Source organism: Schistocerca piceifrons, chromosome 2 (genome assembly GCF_021461385.2).
Source record: "Schistocerca piceifrons isolate TAMUIC-IGC-003096 chromosome 2, iqSchPice1.1, whole genome shotgun sequence".
Taxonomy (NCBI): Eukaryota; Metazoa; Arthropoda; class Insecta; order Orthoptera; family Acrididae; genus Schistocerca; species Schistocerca piceifrons.
The window spans coordinates 73,233,468-73,250,265 of record NC_060139.1 but is presented as its reverse complement, the minus strand read 5'-3'; the positions used below and the strand labels follow the sequence as shown (position 1 = coordinate 73,250,265).

General features: G+C 41.9%; 1 protein-coding gene across 1 annotated transcript in view; it reads right to left on the bottom strand.

The window, feature by feature from the left end:
- Positions 1 to 620: 620 nt before the first annotated feature.
- The window catches only part of LOC124776288 (Golgi apparatus protein 1), a 160,809-nt gene continuing 144,631 nt past the window's right edge, over positions 621 to 16,798 (bottom strand). The window contains exons 15-16 of the mRNA XM_047251197.1: positions 9,965 to 10,071; positions 621 to 2,176 (exon numbers count right to left, since the gene is read on the bottom strand). Coding sequence (XP_047107153.1) covers positions 2,012 to 2,176; positions 9,965 to 10,071 — 272 coding nt within the window. The 3' untranslated portion in view covers positions 621 to 2,011. The remainder of the gene's footprint in view (positions 2,177 to 9,964; positions 10,072 to 16,798) is intronic.

Genomic DNA, 16,798 nt, shown 5'->3' with positions numbered 1-16,798 from the left:
GTTGCAGAATTCATGGAAACTTGCAATATATCTGGAAAATATAACACACACCACAAAAAGTCACATGCAGATTAAGGAGTGGTACAGAAACCAATTACTCTAAATACAAAGAGGTTGTTAATACAAACAATAAAATTAAGTAGATGGCATTTGTAGCTTACAAATTCACCAAGCCTTTGTCTTTAACAAAAAGGAGAGGAACATAATTTCAAAATTGATACTGCAATGAAAAACAAAGAATTACATATTTGTGTATGAAAGGCAGTGCTTAAGGACCAAGGTTTGAATACAGACTAACTGATTCTAAATACGATTCTTCTTATTCTGTACCTGGTATTGTCTTAGAAATAGTGACATTCCTACCAGAAGATTGATAATGCAAGATGTTTTATTCATTTTAATCCAATTCAAGATCTTTTATTCATTTAATGGATACTTTTATTCACTTTAATCCAATTCAAGGTGAAAGTTTTCTTGTGAGTCAAAGCCCCTCAAAGTATCCCGAAACATGATATATATATATATATATATATATATATATATATATATATATATATATATATATATATATATATATATATATATATATATATATATATATATATATATATATATATATGTAAAAGACACATGAAGGATACACACTGTTCTTACCTATTAGCAATATTAGCTGGAAATACAAAAATCTGATTATATTTAATAATTTTGGTGTAAACATTCTTTGTCATTAACATGAAAGTTATAAAACTAACATATATATCATCAAAATATATTTAAATTAGAAAAAAAGCAGTAACGGGACAACAGAAATTTACACAAAATTTGCTGTTTGCACTGTCTGGGATACAGTTCCTCTGTAATTTAGCTGATTTTCAAATGATTGCCTTATTATTTTTTATAATACAGAAGTCTGTTTTTGTTGTGTGAGCAGTAACGCCATAACACAAAAAAACACTTATCGTGTCTTTGCTACTGTGGTTATTCTGTAAACTTTCTCATTGTAAAGAATAGCAAGAAAACTGGTGCAGACTTGCAATGAAATTATACCTGTTGAGCATTAAATTTACCAAAACTTACACAAAAGTATTAAATAATTTTCACTACATGTACCCCTTGGTTCTATTGTTTTAATTTGAAAAACAATGTTTACCAGATTATCCATAACAGAGGAAAGCTACATAACAATCTGATGATATCTTAAAAATTGCAAAGTAATACAGAAATTTTATACAAAGAACGTGCCAGCTCTGTTCAGTTTAAATTTGAAATAGTATAGGAAATTATGGCAAAACTCTGAATTTAACTTACTTCCCAAGAAGCAAATTGGTGTAAAACCTTAAAGATATAAAGTAGTACAACAATTTGCTCCAAGAATCGAAAACAGCACGAGACAAAACATAATGGGACACACTTCTCTTTTGTCCTGAAGTGGCTTTCCTTCTGACACCATTATTTCATGTAGCTTCTAATTATCTACCTCTAGAAACAAGTTCTTAAATGTCCTGTTAACACCCTCATAACCCAAAATCTGTATTCGTTGTAAGCATATTACTGACTGGAAACTATAACACAGACATGGCACTGACAAATGACTTAATTACAGTAAGATACAACACACTTAAAAGTCCACATCATTTCTTGCAGCATACAAACTACTGGTGTAGTGGCTTATGGTGTTATTTTCTCCATTCATTACAACAGGAAAATTAAAAGATCTAAATGCAAATAATATACTAATTTTACAGCATACAAAAAGAAAAAATGTTTGTAAGAAAGAACAACAGTTTAAACTTGATTTAGTTCCAGTGTCAAAAATGTTCTTCTGATATGTCTTATTTAGTTCATGGAACAGGACACACAGTAACAACTAAAAATTCAGCCGTGCCAAACATTCATCCATATGTACATTATCGCTTACAAAACAAATTGTCTTCAGTCATTTATAAACAATTCACATATACAGGATATATATATATATATACATACACAATATTCACTGTTACACAATGCACTACTTATTTTTCATTAACAGAGTTCTTCGTGTGAGACGTCCACATGAGAGGCCCATTATGAAGATAACACCAATCATTGTCAGGGCCACGATCATGAAATAAGTTTTTGAAGGTGATCGTGAAACTGTTGCATACAACTCTTCAATAGTTTCTGGTGCCACTACCTGGAACGGTGAAAAGAAACTGTGAATCGATAGTCACACAGTAACTTTAAATAAGAAATCTTCTCGAGGCTGTAAAAATTCTACTTCCAGCAGTATTTGGCTTTTGGATAGGAACATATTTCTACAAGAACATGATTTCTGTATTGTTGATTTTCAGTTAAAAAGAAAAAAAGCTGATAGTAATGGTCTCAACAATAAAAAAGTAAAACAAAAATAAACATTCCACTAAGTGAGCAGACAGCAGTACTTCAAGATCTGGAAAACCATGAGAGAAAAAAGAAAACATTCACTAACTTTTAAGACTCCATTTGGCACTATCACAGAAATCTACATGGACTTTGCACCAGGAGTGGGGTTGTAAATTAAGAAGTTATGAAGCACTTAGGATTCTTTAAGCGAACAAATAGGCTCACTACTTTATTATGAGCTCTGGATTACTTCACGAACAGGTGACATAGATAATACAGAGAAAGTAGTTCCTTACCAGAAGAGTCCAATATTGATTTGGAATATACAACTGATGCACCTAATGTCTTAAAATAGATGGTACACACAGTTTTCTTCACTGTAATGCAGAGAAATCTTCAGATGTTTCAGTAAAATTGTATTATTTAGGAACAAAGGAGACGACTCACCAAAAGGCAGAAGTGCAGTGCCGTTGACAGGTACACGAACAAAAGATACATGCTTTGCTAGCTTTCGGAATAAAATTTCCCTTCTCAAGTTTGTAGGAGAAACACACACATACACACACACACACACACACACACACACACACTCTGCACATGCCTGTCTCCCTGCATTCTGCTCAGTTGACTGCCAGCTCTTTCCTGGCCCACTGTGAGTGTAGTGGAGTGAAGTGGTGGTGCAGGGTGGGATGGGGTGGGGTGAAAGATGCAAGTGGTAGGAGGCAGGGAGGGGATTGTGGGGCAGTGTGTAGCAGTTCATGGGAGTGTGGGAGCAGTCTGTGGGTTAGCTAGGAGTGCAAGTAGAGGGGGCAGGTGGCAGGTGGCTGTACATGCGATTTCACAGATTAGGGTATGAGATGGCAGCACAAAACTACTTGGCACGTATTAGGTGGGGGTACTGGGATGGTCAATGGTGTACACACACACACACACACACACACACACACACACTAATGGGTGGGGGGTGGAGGACAGCGAGTTACCTTATGTTTAGGACAGGGAGGTTACAGGAGCACAGGATGTGATGCAAGGATAGCTCCCATCTGAGCAGCTCAGAAAAGCTAGTTCTGGTGGGGAGGATCCAGATGACAAAAGTTGGATGTAGCCATTGAAATCTCGCATTTAGTGCTCTGCTGCATTTTGTGCCACAGGGTGGTTCACCCTGCTTCTGGCAACACTTTGGCAGTGGCTAATCATTCTGGTTGACAGCTGGTTGGATGTCATACCAATGTAAAATGCTGTGCAGTGTTGCAGCAGAGCTGGTATATTACATGGTTGCTTTTACAGGTGTCCCCGCCTCTGATGGAGTAGGTTAAGCCTATGACGGGACTGGAGTAGGTAGTGCTGGGTGGGTGAATAGGGCACGTCTTTTCTGCAAGGGTATGATCCCTGTGGCATAGGATTTGGGATGGGAATGTCATAGGGGTGCTATGGGATGTTATGGAGGTTGGATGGGCAGTGAAACACCATTGTGACTAGTTACAGTGCTCCCACCAAATAATGTCAGCCCTTATTGACTGACACATGCAACCAATTGTCTAAAACATAGCCTCCCACATTACAGATACCAACCACTTCCTGCACTGGTTCTCTGCCACTCCCACACCCTTACCTTCCAGGTCCCTACTCGTCACTGTACATGCTACCTCCTTATTCACCAACATCCCTCTTGCCCCGGTCTTGCCACAATTGAACACTAGCTCTCCCAACACCCTGCAGATTCCAAATACACCACTTCACTCCTCATACACCTAACCAATTACATCCTAACCCATAACTACTTCATCTTTGAAGGGAAGCCACACAAACAAATTTGTGGCACAGCCATGGGACCTGCATGCCGCCCTGTTGTGTCATCCTCTTCATGGGACACCTAGAGGAAACATTCTTAGCTTCCCCAAACCCCTGGTCTGGTTCATGTTTACTGATGACATCTTTATAATCTAGACCCAAGGCCAGGACACCCTATCCCCATTCCTCCACAGTCTCAACACCTTATCTCCCACACACTTCATCTGGTCCTCCTCCACCCATTGTGACACCTTCTTAGATGTTGATTTCCTCCTCTCAGATGGCTCCATCCACACCTCAGTCTACATCAAACCCACCAACACTACCTGTACTTTAACGGCTGCCACCCCTTCCACCCTAAAAAACCCCTCCCATACAGCCCGGCCACCCATAGCAGATGCATCTGCAGTGATGAGAACTACCTAGCCCAATATGCTGAAGGCATCACAAAGGCCTTCACAGACAGGCAATGACCCCCAGACATAATACACAAACAGATCTCCTGTGTCACATCCCCAGACACACATGAACCTCAGATCCCTCCCAAGAACCAACCACAAAGAAGCACTCCCCCTTGTCACCCAATACCACCCATGACTGGAACAACTGAACCACGTCCTTTGTCAGGGCTTTGACTACCTATCATCATGCCCTGAAATGAGGTACATCCTACCCAAGATGCTTCCATCCCCTCCCAAAGTAGTGTTCTGCCGCCCACCCAACCTTCACAACATTCTAGTCCGTCCTTGTGCTACTCTCATCCTTAATCCCCTGCCACAGGGATCATCATGCCCTGAAATGAGGTACATCCTACCCAAGATGCTTCCATCCCCTCCCAAAGTAGTGTTCTGACACCCACCCAACCTCCACAACATCCTTGTCTATCCCTATGCCAGTTCCATCCCCGTCCCCTGCTACAGGGATCATACCCTTGTGGAAGACCCAGATGCAAGACCTGTTCCATCCACCAACAAAGCACCTCATACTCCAGTCCTGTTACAGACTTATCCTATGCCATCAGAGGATGGACCACCTTTGAAAGCAGCCATGTTATATACCAGCTCTGCTGCAACTACTGCACAGCATTTTACATTGGTACAGCAACCAACAAGCTGTCAACCAGAATGAATGGCCACTGCCATACTGTTGCCAAAAGCAAGGTGGACCACCCAGTGGCAGTATGCAGTACACACACACACACACACACACAAATTTCTTATGGCATAGTTCTGTCTGATAAATTCCGCAAATAATCTATGTAACTAACACCCCCCCCCCCCCTCCCCCCAGCCCCATCACTGATGGGCAAATCTACAGCTTTTAAGTGAATCTCATACATTGTCAACTTGCAATTTTACATATTCATAAAGTATTGTCAGGAATTTTGTAACTGTAGCTGAAAGATAACAATAGTGATACTGGTTTACTACATTTATACTGGATGTATCAGCAGCATGGCTGATTTTCTCATAAGCATTTTGTACTCCTTGCAGGTTACAATGCACATTTCCAAGAAAATCGTGTGGATTTGGTACATAAATGATTCCCACACTGTTACTGTAATGATTTGTGGAAGTGGAAACTATGCTTGGTTAGAGCCATTAACAATTAAATCTTCTTCCTCAAGAGAACAGTGAATGTCGCATTACATGAGGGTGGTTTGAAAAGTTCTCAGAATCACAATGAGAGGTCAGCACTAGCGCAACGAGTTGTTCACATGATACTCATTGGACTGTTGTCTGTAAACACATGCCACGTCAGTGCTCTTGGAAGAGAGCTGTGGTGGTGATGTGGCTCTGTTGTTGTTCCCCCGTAGTGACTTCATAAAGAAATGTATGAAAGCAAATGACATTCATGCCGATTTCCAGAATACACTGGGGGCTTTGCTCCTTCATTACAACTGTTGCCAAGTGGACAAATGAATTTAAATTTAAATTTGGTCAGGGCAGCTTAGATGATGATCCACACAGTGGTCAGCCAAGATGTGTCACTACTCCAGAAATCAATGCAAAAGTGCACAAAATGGTCATGGATGATTGCCGGCTGAAAGTGTGTGAAATTGCTCATGCTCGCCAGATGTCATCTAAAGGTGTATATCACATTTTAAGTGAAGAATTAGAAATGAAAAAATTATCTGCAAGATGGGTGCCATGACTCTTGACACTGGACATATCGGAACAATGTTTAGCCCGTTTTAGGAGAAACGACCAAGATTTTTTGTGCCAGTTTGTGACCACAGATGAAACTTGGATGCACTACTATACCCAAGAGACAAAACAACAGTCAAAGCAGTGGAAACATGCTGATTTTCTGCCACCAAAGAAAGCAAAGACAATTCCTTCAGCAGGGAAGGTCATGGCACCAATGATCGGGGATACGAAGGGGATTCTGTTTGTAGATAACGTCCCCCCTGGGTAAACAATTACTGGAGAATAATATGCTAACCTCCTGGACAAATTCCAACAAAAGATACACGAAAAAAGGCCAGGTTTAGCATGAAGAAAGTTATCTTCCATCAAGACAATGTGCACCCGCATACATGTGCCGTCGCCATAGCAAAATTACATGAACTGAGGTATGAATTGTTGCCACAGCTGCCTTATGCACCTGATATGGCTCGATCAGACATCCATTTTTTCACAAAACTGAAAATTTTTCTTGGTGGACAAAGATTAGTTTCAAACGAAGAACTGATAGCCGGAGTTGACAACAATTTTGCAGGCCTGTTGGAAACTCATTTTCAAGATGGGATCAATGCACTGGAGCACTGTTGGACCAAGTGCATTAATCTACAAGGAGGTTACATTGAAAAATAAAAATAGTTTCAGTGCTGTAAGTACTTTTTTTCTATTCCATTCCGAGAACTTTTCAAACCATCCTCACATCTGAAAATGCAAGTGAAGTTCACATAGCTTAACACAGTGTGTGATTACTTGTGACGAGGAAGTGAGAGAGAACTGTACTGAATGCATATGCTTTATTACTGATCACTGATGGTATGGTACACTAGCCAGACTGAGCATAATATTTAGGTGGTTTTCTACACTTGTCAACTGCCACACTGGTTTCTCATTTCCATCTCAAGTAAATAACACACAAACAGTTAAAATAAGAACACATACAGAATGTAGTTTACACAGTTCACAAACTACGAGGACTATCCAGAAAGTAACAGACATTTTGATCTATTGTGGTAGTGGGTGGGGCTGCATCTGCCATCTTGATGCCATAATGTTTCTAAAATCAGCACGCATCCAGCCGTGGCAGCATGTGGTCTGTGTCTGCTACTTTGCTTTCTGTGATGTGTTAAAATGTGCACTGCAATAGAAAATCCCACCACGTATGAGGCGCGTTCTGTGACTAGGATTTTGTTGGCAAAAAACTGCAAACCAACTGAAATTTATTGTGACCTTTGTGATGTGTATGGAAAAGAAATAATGAGTGAAAACTGAGTGAGCCAATTGTGCACTGATTTTAAAATGGCCCTACCAATGTTCACAGTGGGGACCAGAATGGTAGGACTAGCACAATGACTGATGAACTAGTGATGAAAATCAAAGACAGAATTCCTGAAAATCCTTATTTCGCAATTATGGAACTTTCACATTTTCCCAAAAATTTCATGAAGTTTGGTGCATGAAATTGTAGTGGACAAGCTTGATTACCACAATTTTTGTGCTAGGTGGGTTCCCAAAATCCAATTTCAAGTGGCACATTTCTACAGATGGTACTGACAAACCTGTTACAATAAAATTTCGTTTTTGCATATTGTTAATTTTTTATTAATGTCTGTTATTTTCTAGATGGCCCTTGTATTTACTATTAGGCTACTTCACATTTGTAGAAACAGAAAGGGTATCCAGCCAAAGCATCAAATAAAAATTATTGTGGCATAATGGTCATGCGATTTCCGGTAGTTAACAAACCCAAACACAGACTGCACAGACAACGAAAACAAAAATAAAATGTATAGGAAGATATTGCATTCTCAGCTAGATGACACACAGCCTAACATCTTAAATAACAATATGCTGGTCATCATTCTAGACTTTAGTATGTTTACATGCCCCTGCTGTTTAAAAAAAATTCTCACTGCTCTGATCTCTTAGGAAGGTCTTTGACACACTGAGTACTACTACTAGAAATTACACCGTAGGGGATTCTCATTAAAGAGTTAGCAATCGAATTTTTCTAACCTAAGAATTCATCTCATGTTGTATCAGTATGTTTTACTCATGTTTATGCTTATTTTCTGGCATCTTGTGACTTCTGTTAAATGTATAAACAAAAATTGCCTATACATTGGTGGGATCCTCTCATTCACTGATCAGAGTGCTCTGGCCCGCTTTTTTAATCTTTCCCAACCTACCCCTCTCACTACCCTGAGGAAGAAACTAATTGTTCTGAAAGCTATGACAGTGTTGTATACTTTTACATGAGTATCAGTGGTCCCGCCAATGCTTTGAAACTGCTAAACATCTATGGGAAAGCCTAATCTCCTTCCCCCCCCCCCTCCACCACCTCCTCCCCCTCTCTCTGTCCATGTCCTCTTCCCCCCTCTCTCTGACCTTGAGCCTTGTTAATTGTTATTGCCAACAAAGCCTTGACTGGGAATTGAATTCGCTTAAAATGTTTGAGTAAATCAGCAGGAATCATTTGTATACAGGGTTGCGGGATGTCTCCTTCTGCTACATCACTGAGGACAGTAGCTTCAGTGACAGAATTTTGCATAGTTTTAAATAAAATTTGTCTAATTGTGTAAATTCTCTGACATGCCTACATTGTGAAGCCTTCTATGTGGGAATGACCAGGAACAAATTGTCCATTCACATGAATGGACACAGGCACACAGTGTTTGTTGGTAATGAGGATCACCCTGTGGCTAAACATGCCTTGGTGCACGGCCAGCACATCTTGGCACAGTGTTACACCGTCCAGGTTATCTGGATACTTCCCACTGACACCAACCTATCAAACTCCGGAGACAGGAACTTGCCCCTCAATATATTCTCTCTTCCCGTTACCCACCAGGCCTCAACCTCCGCTAATTTCAAGTTGCTGCCCCTCGTACCTCATCTGTCATTCAACAACATCTTTGCCTCTGTACTTCCGCCTCGACTGACATCTCTGCCCAACCTCTTTGCATTTACATATGTCTCTGCCTGTGTCTGTATATGTGTGGATGTGTGTGTGTGTGTGTGTGTGTGTGTGTGTGTGTGTGTGTGTGTGTGTGTGTGTGTGTGTGGCAGGGGGGGCGGGAGTGTATATCTGTCCTTTTTTCCCCCCTAAGGTAAGTCTTTTCACTCCCGGGATTGGAATGACTCCTTACCCTCTCCCTTAAAACCCACATCCTTTCGTCTTTCCCTCTCCTTCCGTCTTTCCTGATGAAGCAACCTCGGGTTGCGAAAGCTTGAAATTTGTGTGTTTTTTATTGTGTCTACCAACATACCATCACTTTCTCGTTTAGTAAGTTACAGCATCTTCGTTGTTTATAGAAATATATATAACCTGTGCCCATCTTAAATTTATTAAAGTATCATGTAAAGATTTGAAGCAAGATGATCAACAACTTCTCGAGATGTTTTGGTAACAATGTCTCCCTGTTATACTATATTAGTAATGTGTAAAAATTTTAAGTATATCAGCTAAGAACTTTTTGAGATCTTTAGTAATAATGTTTATATAGTAGCATAGATATCAGCAGTACTAAATTTTTTGTCCTACCTCATAGTTTTAGTTTTCTCAAGTGATTTTTTTGTTTTGATGCACAGATTGCATAGACACAGATATACAAGTATTAGTAACATACCAAGGCAGCATTCCTGAACATCTCTATTCTTTTCGTCAACATCTCCTGACAATCTGGTTTAAGAGTTTTTGTTGGATCCTGGAGTACCTCTTGTAAACACTGGACATCTGTAAAATGTAAAAGTTAAATTAGTAAATTAAGCTGGAATTTGAAGGTCTGTTGTTTCACTACAATATCCTCAGCAGAGTGAATAACTATTCAGATGCTTCCAGTATTTCATACATTTTGTCACAGTTATTGGAAATCCTGGTTTGTGTTTTATGTAGGAATTATAGCTTACTGGCTCTGGTCACATAAATCTTATGTTCTTACGTGTACATATACCTTTTTATAATTACTAATGAAACAATTACACAGCAACAATACGCCCTTTTACAAAAAACTACATTTCAGCTTCCCTATTTGACCCTCTCTTCTATAGTTACTGCATCAACAACATGAACTGCCTGATATAGGAGGGAGCAACAGACTGGTGCAGCAGCAGTTCTCATTACCGATAACTTTTTTATATATCTGTAGCCACAATTGAAATGTAGCCAAAAACCTACATAAACAAGTACACAGTGTAACAAAAAGAACCACTTTTTTGAATTCCCATGATTTTCTCCCATTGTGACACAGAAGTTCGAAATTTGGCCTGGACATCACTACAGCATTCCTCCGTACTATTGCAAAACATGGTACCCTGCAACATCACCCGCATGCTCGGCATGTACTAAAAGAAAGCCAGAGCTCAGAAGCTTATATGATGCGTATCGTGGGTTGATGGTGTCAGGGGATGTGTCACACTACGGGGAGGTTGTCACACCTCCCCTTACCCACATCTCCACTCCTCCTCCTGACACCTCTGTGACATGTGTCAGAACAGAGACATCCAGCATTAAAAATGTGTACTTTTCTTATGGGTGGCCAGGAAAACATTCTGGATACACCACTGCTCAGAGCTGAGACGAAAAGGCCTAAAGGTGTGTTACAGGACATGACTGAATCCATCCCTTCCCTCGAAGCATTTCTGTTCACATATTTCACAGCAGAAAACGACAGTCTGCATCTGCAGTGCGCAACAGTACGATGTTCTTGACAACTTTTGACACTGCTGCTTTCCCAGCCCCTCCCCCAAGAGATCCAATTCTTCGCTAAGGGCATCATGGGGCTTCAACCCATTGAATATGATCTCACACCTTTGAAGTGTAGTTATGCAACCACTGGGAACTGTTCAAAATCATACGATGGGATTTAGACATAACCTAAAGCAGAAGAGGGTGTTTATGCTTTTCCATATATCCTTTTTTCACACCCTCCTGTGGCATGTGCACAGCAAGGGTGTGCAACGTTGATACACATGTGACTACAACAGCAAAGGGTCCCTCTAATAAACTCCATTCGGCAACACTCTTAATGCCACCTGAGCGCACCTTTGTTGGGCACTTTAAAAATGTCTTTGTAGAGAGACACCCATCCACCGATCCCTACCCACCAACAGGACAGGTAACCCTCTCTACACTAGCAGCTGCACACGAAATCTGAGACATGGCATTTTATTCACACATGTGTCAATAGTGTCAACTTCATAATCCCCTCACCTCCCCACCCACAACCCACAGGAGGGTGAGATGAAAAAAGAAGGATGAAAAGGCATAGATAAACTTTTCTGCTTCATATCATGTTAAGATTTATCGAATGGTTCTGAATGGACCCTAATGGTTCCACCTTGTACAGTGAGAAAAAACTATGGTCACCCTACACATTCAAGGTGTCATATCGCATTCAATGGGGTTGCAGCCCTGTGCAGTCCTTAGAAAAGGATTGAGTCATCTGGGATGGGGGGAGGGTTTGTCAGCAGTGTCAAATGTTGTCAAGAATGTCATCCTGTTGTACATCAAACTGCAAACTGTCAATTTTGGACACAAAATGTGTGAAAATGAACACCCCAAGGAATGGGATGGTTTGATTCATGCCCTTTATGATACATCCTGAGCCTTTTTGTGTCAGTTCTGAGCAGTGCTATGTCCGAAATGTTTTCCTCAGTCACCCATAAGAAAACGGCATGATTTTAACACTGTGCACCATTTTTCTGATCCCCACCCCCTCCCTGGTCAGTGCAGAAGCATCAGGAGAAGGAGTGAGACATGGATAAGAGGAGGTGTAAAGACCTTCTCTCTGTGTGATATTGGGAGAATAGTAGTGAAATTTGGTGCCAATGAGAAACCATTAACCAAATTACATCTCACAGAAAATTGTGAGCTCTGGCCATTTTTTCACATGTATGGATACCTTACTGTTTGAAGTTTTACCCAAGGGTAATGTTACAGGGCACTACGTTTTTGCATCACTGCAGAGGAAGGTAGGAGGCACTTTCAAGTCAAATTTTGTACTTCTGTATCACAATGGGGGAAAAAATGACTGGACTTCAAAACAGTGGCCCTTTAATCTTGTTGCACAGTGTACTTTTGCTGCCCTCAATCAGAAGGTACTTTACTTTGTATATTCGCATTGGAGATGATAAGTCCTTGCTCCATTCGATCTGTGAACTGATATATGAAACCAGTTGGAAGTAGTTATAGAGATACTGAAAACAGTGGACAGTCATCCTGACTCAGCAACCACAAAGCTGTCATACACAGCTTACGGCAATGGTTAGGAACTATATTTGATGGTGTTTCAAATGTCTTTGTAATATTTCTCGATCTACTTTGATGCATTACAGGAACAATAGGGTCATATATTGCTCCAAAGTATAGGTTGTCTGATGGGTGGGTACGCAAACTAACAGATGCACGTAACGAGACAGTTAGCTGCTGTATTGTTCATATGAGAGAGAGAATGGCTGATGTAGTCCATGTAACGTCCTCTATTTATCTGATTGGTAACCTCTTGGTGAGCATCACCTTGTGTGGTTTTTGATACACTTTAATCATTCCATTCCTGCACACCACGACTCATCAGTTCCGGCTATCTATCTCCACACCTTGAACATTCAATGGTGGAGTTCCAGTCCCCATCCAGCCATTGTTCTGTGATACGAAGAAAGAATTGTCACATGTGTGGAGCAGTGACTTCTGCACACTGTAGGGAAAAGATAGCTATGGGTGGTGGTGGTGGATGCGACTTGCCCATGGCAACTGACTTTGGCAACTCATAAGTCATTTGATTGGGCTTGGCTGTGGCATAACAGTGGACCAGGATGTATTTAGATTAAGTGGGTGGGAGAATGCTGCTTTGGGAGAGGTTGGAAGAATTTTCCTCATTTCAGAGTACGATGAAATGTAGACAATGCTCTGGCAGGGGATGTGGTTAAAGGCCTGGCCAGACAGAATGCGGCCTGGCCGTCCGGCCTGTGGCCTTGAACCGCAGCGGGCAGGCCACACTGTTGAATCGCTCGTTACTGTATGGCGGCAGTCACACAGAGTGCGGCTCTGACGCACTGGCAACCGGCCTGCCGCACCGGCCGCTGCCGGGTTGTCACAGATTACAGATTCGCCGCAAGCCGGAGTGGCTGCTTGCCTCTGTTGGCGCACTAAACTGCTCTGTGGTCACACTGGAAGCAGCGGCGTGAGGCGGTTTTTGTCTTGCAGCTCGTAGTGCATGCATCATGGACACAGAAAGACTCATAGAGGATGTGAGACAATACAACTTTTTGTATGATACATGCGATCCTGAATTGGAGGTGGAATACTTTTGCCCTCGATATACTCTTGATAGAAAGCTGAATTCTCAGAAATAGTGTTGTCACTGTGACGTCCATATTTTGCAATATCAACTATTGTAAGCTCGTAGTATGGATCAACGATCGCCAGGAGAAGCAGCGAAAAGAATTGTTTGTAACAGAAGAACTGGGATCCACTATCCTTCGGGCATTTTAACCATCTTTTCCGTCTATGCTTCCAAGGCAGTTCGGAAACCCCCAAAGTTCTAGAAATCCTTCTTCAGATTTCTTCCACATCTCTGTTGTAGGAGTAGGTAAATACTTGGGATGTAGAACAGTCCATATTGCCTGGCACACTTGTTTCACAATTTCTGAGACTGTTGAACGTCCCAACCGAAAAGAAAAAGCTATGGTCTGGTGACTGTCACCTGTAGTCAAGTATCTGGAAAAGATTAAAATAAATTATGCCGATAGAATGAATAGATAAGTTAACGACCAAAGATATGTTTGTTTAAATTCAATGACAATGTTATGAATACAATGAAACAAAACAATCTATTTTAGTAGAAAGTTCTCTCTAGCGGGACATACGGAACTAGATGTTACTACCGTTTGCTGTTTTCGTAAGCACTGCAGATAAATTTATCACACCACTCGTAACTACATTGTGGGAAAGCACTTACTTCTGCCAAACCTTTCATATGATACAGCAAAACTGAAATGGAATAATTTATATGACTTCGGGAAACACAAAGAGGCTACAAATGGTAAAATGTACCTCAAACAAATGGCTAGTCTGTGCCTTGTATCAAATGGCTTTCTCCAGTTCGTTGTGCTACCTTCTTATCAGGCGATGCAGTTCATCGAAACATTCTCGCGACATACGAAAATATTTGAAGAACCTATCTTCAAAAAAAAATCAAATGGCTCTCAGCACTATGGGACTTAACATCTGAGGTCATCAGTCCCCTACAACTTAGAACTACTTAAACCTAACTAACCTAAGGACATCACACACATCCACGCCCGAGGCAGGATTCGAACCTGCGACCGTAGCAGTCGCGCAGTTCCGGACTGAAGTGCCTAGAACTGCTTGGCCACCCCGGCCGGCGAACCTATCTTCGTCAGACTCTAGTTCAATACACAGACGATGGTATTCTCCTAAGCTTTCTGTCTTGCTATTAATATCGTGCATCCAACATCTCCTGTTCTTGGTGCCGTTTCGTATCGCTAGTGCGAGTTCTTCCTCGTCCGAGCTACTCATTTCTGCACTTAAGAAAAACGAACTCGCACAAAGATAACGCATCCCGCGTGAAGCTTCCAAATCGTCTAACGCCAAGACAAACGCGCTACGCATGCTAGCTTAATAATGGGGTTCAGCCCCTTCCACAGTGTAACAGCTGACGCATCAAGAGTCACTGCTGCGGCCAGCCGTTGCCTGTGTGGCGTACCTGGCCGCTGACGGGCCCGGCCTGCCGCTGCGCCGTTCGTCGCAGCGGCAGGCCGCATTCTGTCTGGCCAGGCCTTAAGTTGTTCCAATGTGAGTGACATCGGGTAATGGAAGGATGGTTCTGTGCAGTGGATGGTGGTGTATCTGGATGATTAGAGACATCTGTGGACACGGCACAGAAAATATGTTTATGGACTAGATTTGAAGGACAAAAGCTTGTCTGTGCAGGTCTCAGTGAGACCTTGAGCATACTGGGAACAGGACTACTCATTAAGGCAGTGTGCAGGTGGCTTCACTGTATGGAAGAGACACTGCTACGTGAGGAAGAAATCACAGCTATTGCACTGGAGGTACTGTTGATGGTTGATGAGCTCTAAATGGATGGAGATTTTGGTGGAGCCATGGAAAATTTCCCCTCAAAGGATTAGTTGTAGTTAAGGATATATCTTAACTGGTCAATGTATAAGGAACGAGGTAGTGGGTTTGGGGTGGGCAAGACAGTGGGAGATTTACTACTATAAAACATGGCTGTGGGAGATATCAGTGTACCGGGAGGTGGCATTGACAGTGACAAACAAGGATACAGGTGGTTGGTTGGTTTAATGATTAAAGGCAATAAACTAAGAGGTCATCAGTCCCACTTAGCTGGAATAGGTAAGTCAACAAAATTACATAACAAAGAAAGGTCTAGTGTGTGAAACCCATGGAAAGAAAACCTCAAGATGTACCGAATGTCAATAAAGCTGAGAGAAAGAACAAGCAAGAAGAAAAGAGGGGAAATGAAGGAATGAAGATAAGGTGCCCTGTTCAGGGAGGAGCCATAAGCCCCCAAAGACAGAAAGTGTGAATGGGGACATACCACTCCCCCCCACCACCACCACCACCACTTACCAGAACACCCCACCCAACAATACCCAGAAATGATTAGTGACATGGACGGGCAACAGAACCACAGGAAAATGCCAATTCAAACAGAACATGTGAGGAGGAGGAAAAAGAGCAAAAGCATGGGTAGGGTGAGGACTGGGGAAGACCACCAAGCTCAGACAGATGTTGCCCATTTGGGGCGGAGGGAGCAACAGGGCATCCTGCCAAACCCTAAATGGGCTGACAAAGCTGAGGCGCCTACTCTTAGAGAGGTTGGTGAAAACCCCCTTCACGAATAACCCACAAAGCCAGGTCAGCCACTGAGGCATCATCTGCTAACAACAGGGTAGTGAGTCAGGAAAATCCATTGTAGCACAGAGAGATTAGGAAAGTCCAGCTAAATGTGGACTGCTACCAAATAGGCACCACAGTGAAAGTGTGATGGATCCTTGTGATGGAGGAGATGGCCACGAGTCAGCCAAGTGTGGCCTATGCGGAGCTGGCAAAGAACGATGGAATCCTTGCGATAGGCCCGCATGGAGGATCTCCACAAATTCATGGTCTCCTTAATTGCCTGGGTTTTGTTCATCGAAGTCAGAGTATGCTACTCCGTGTTCCAAATCCTCAGAACTTGACACCATAATACCGATCCAAGGTCCAGCACCAGAATACTGAACTCAAGAGGTGGTTTTCCAGTAGCCAATTTGGCCAGCCTGCCAGCAAGTTCATTCTCCAGGATCCCAATGTGACCAGGGGTCCAGACAGGGACCACAGAGTGTTCACATTGCTTGACGGCAAAAAGGGAATCCTGGGACTAATGGATTGTGAGAGTAACACTGGTCAAGAGCTTGCAAACTGCTCAAGCAGTTGC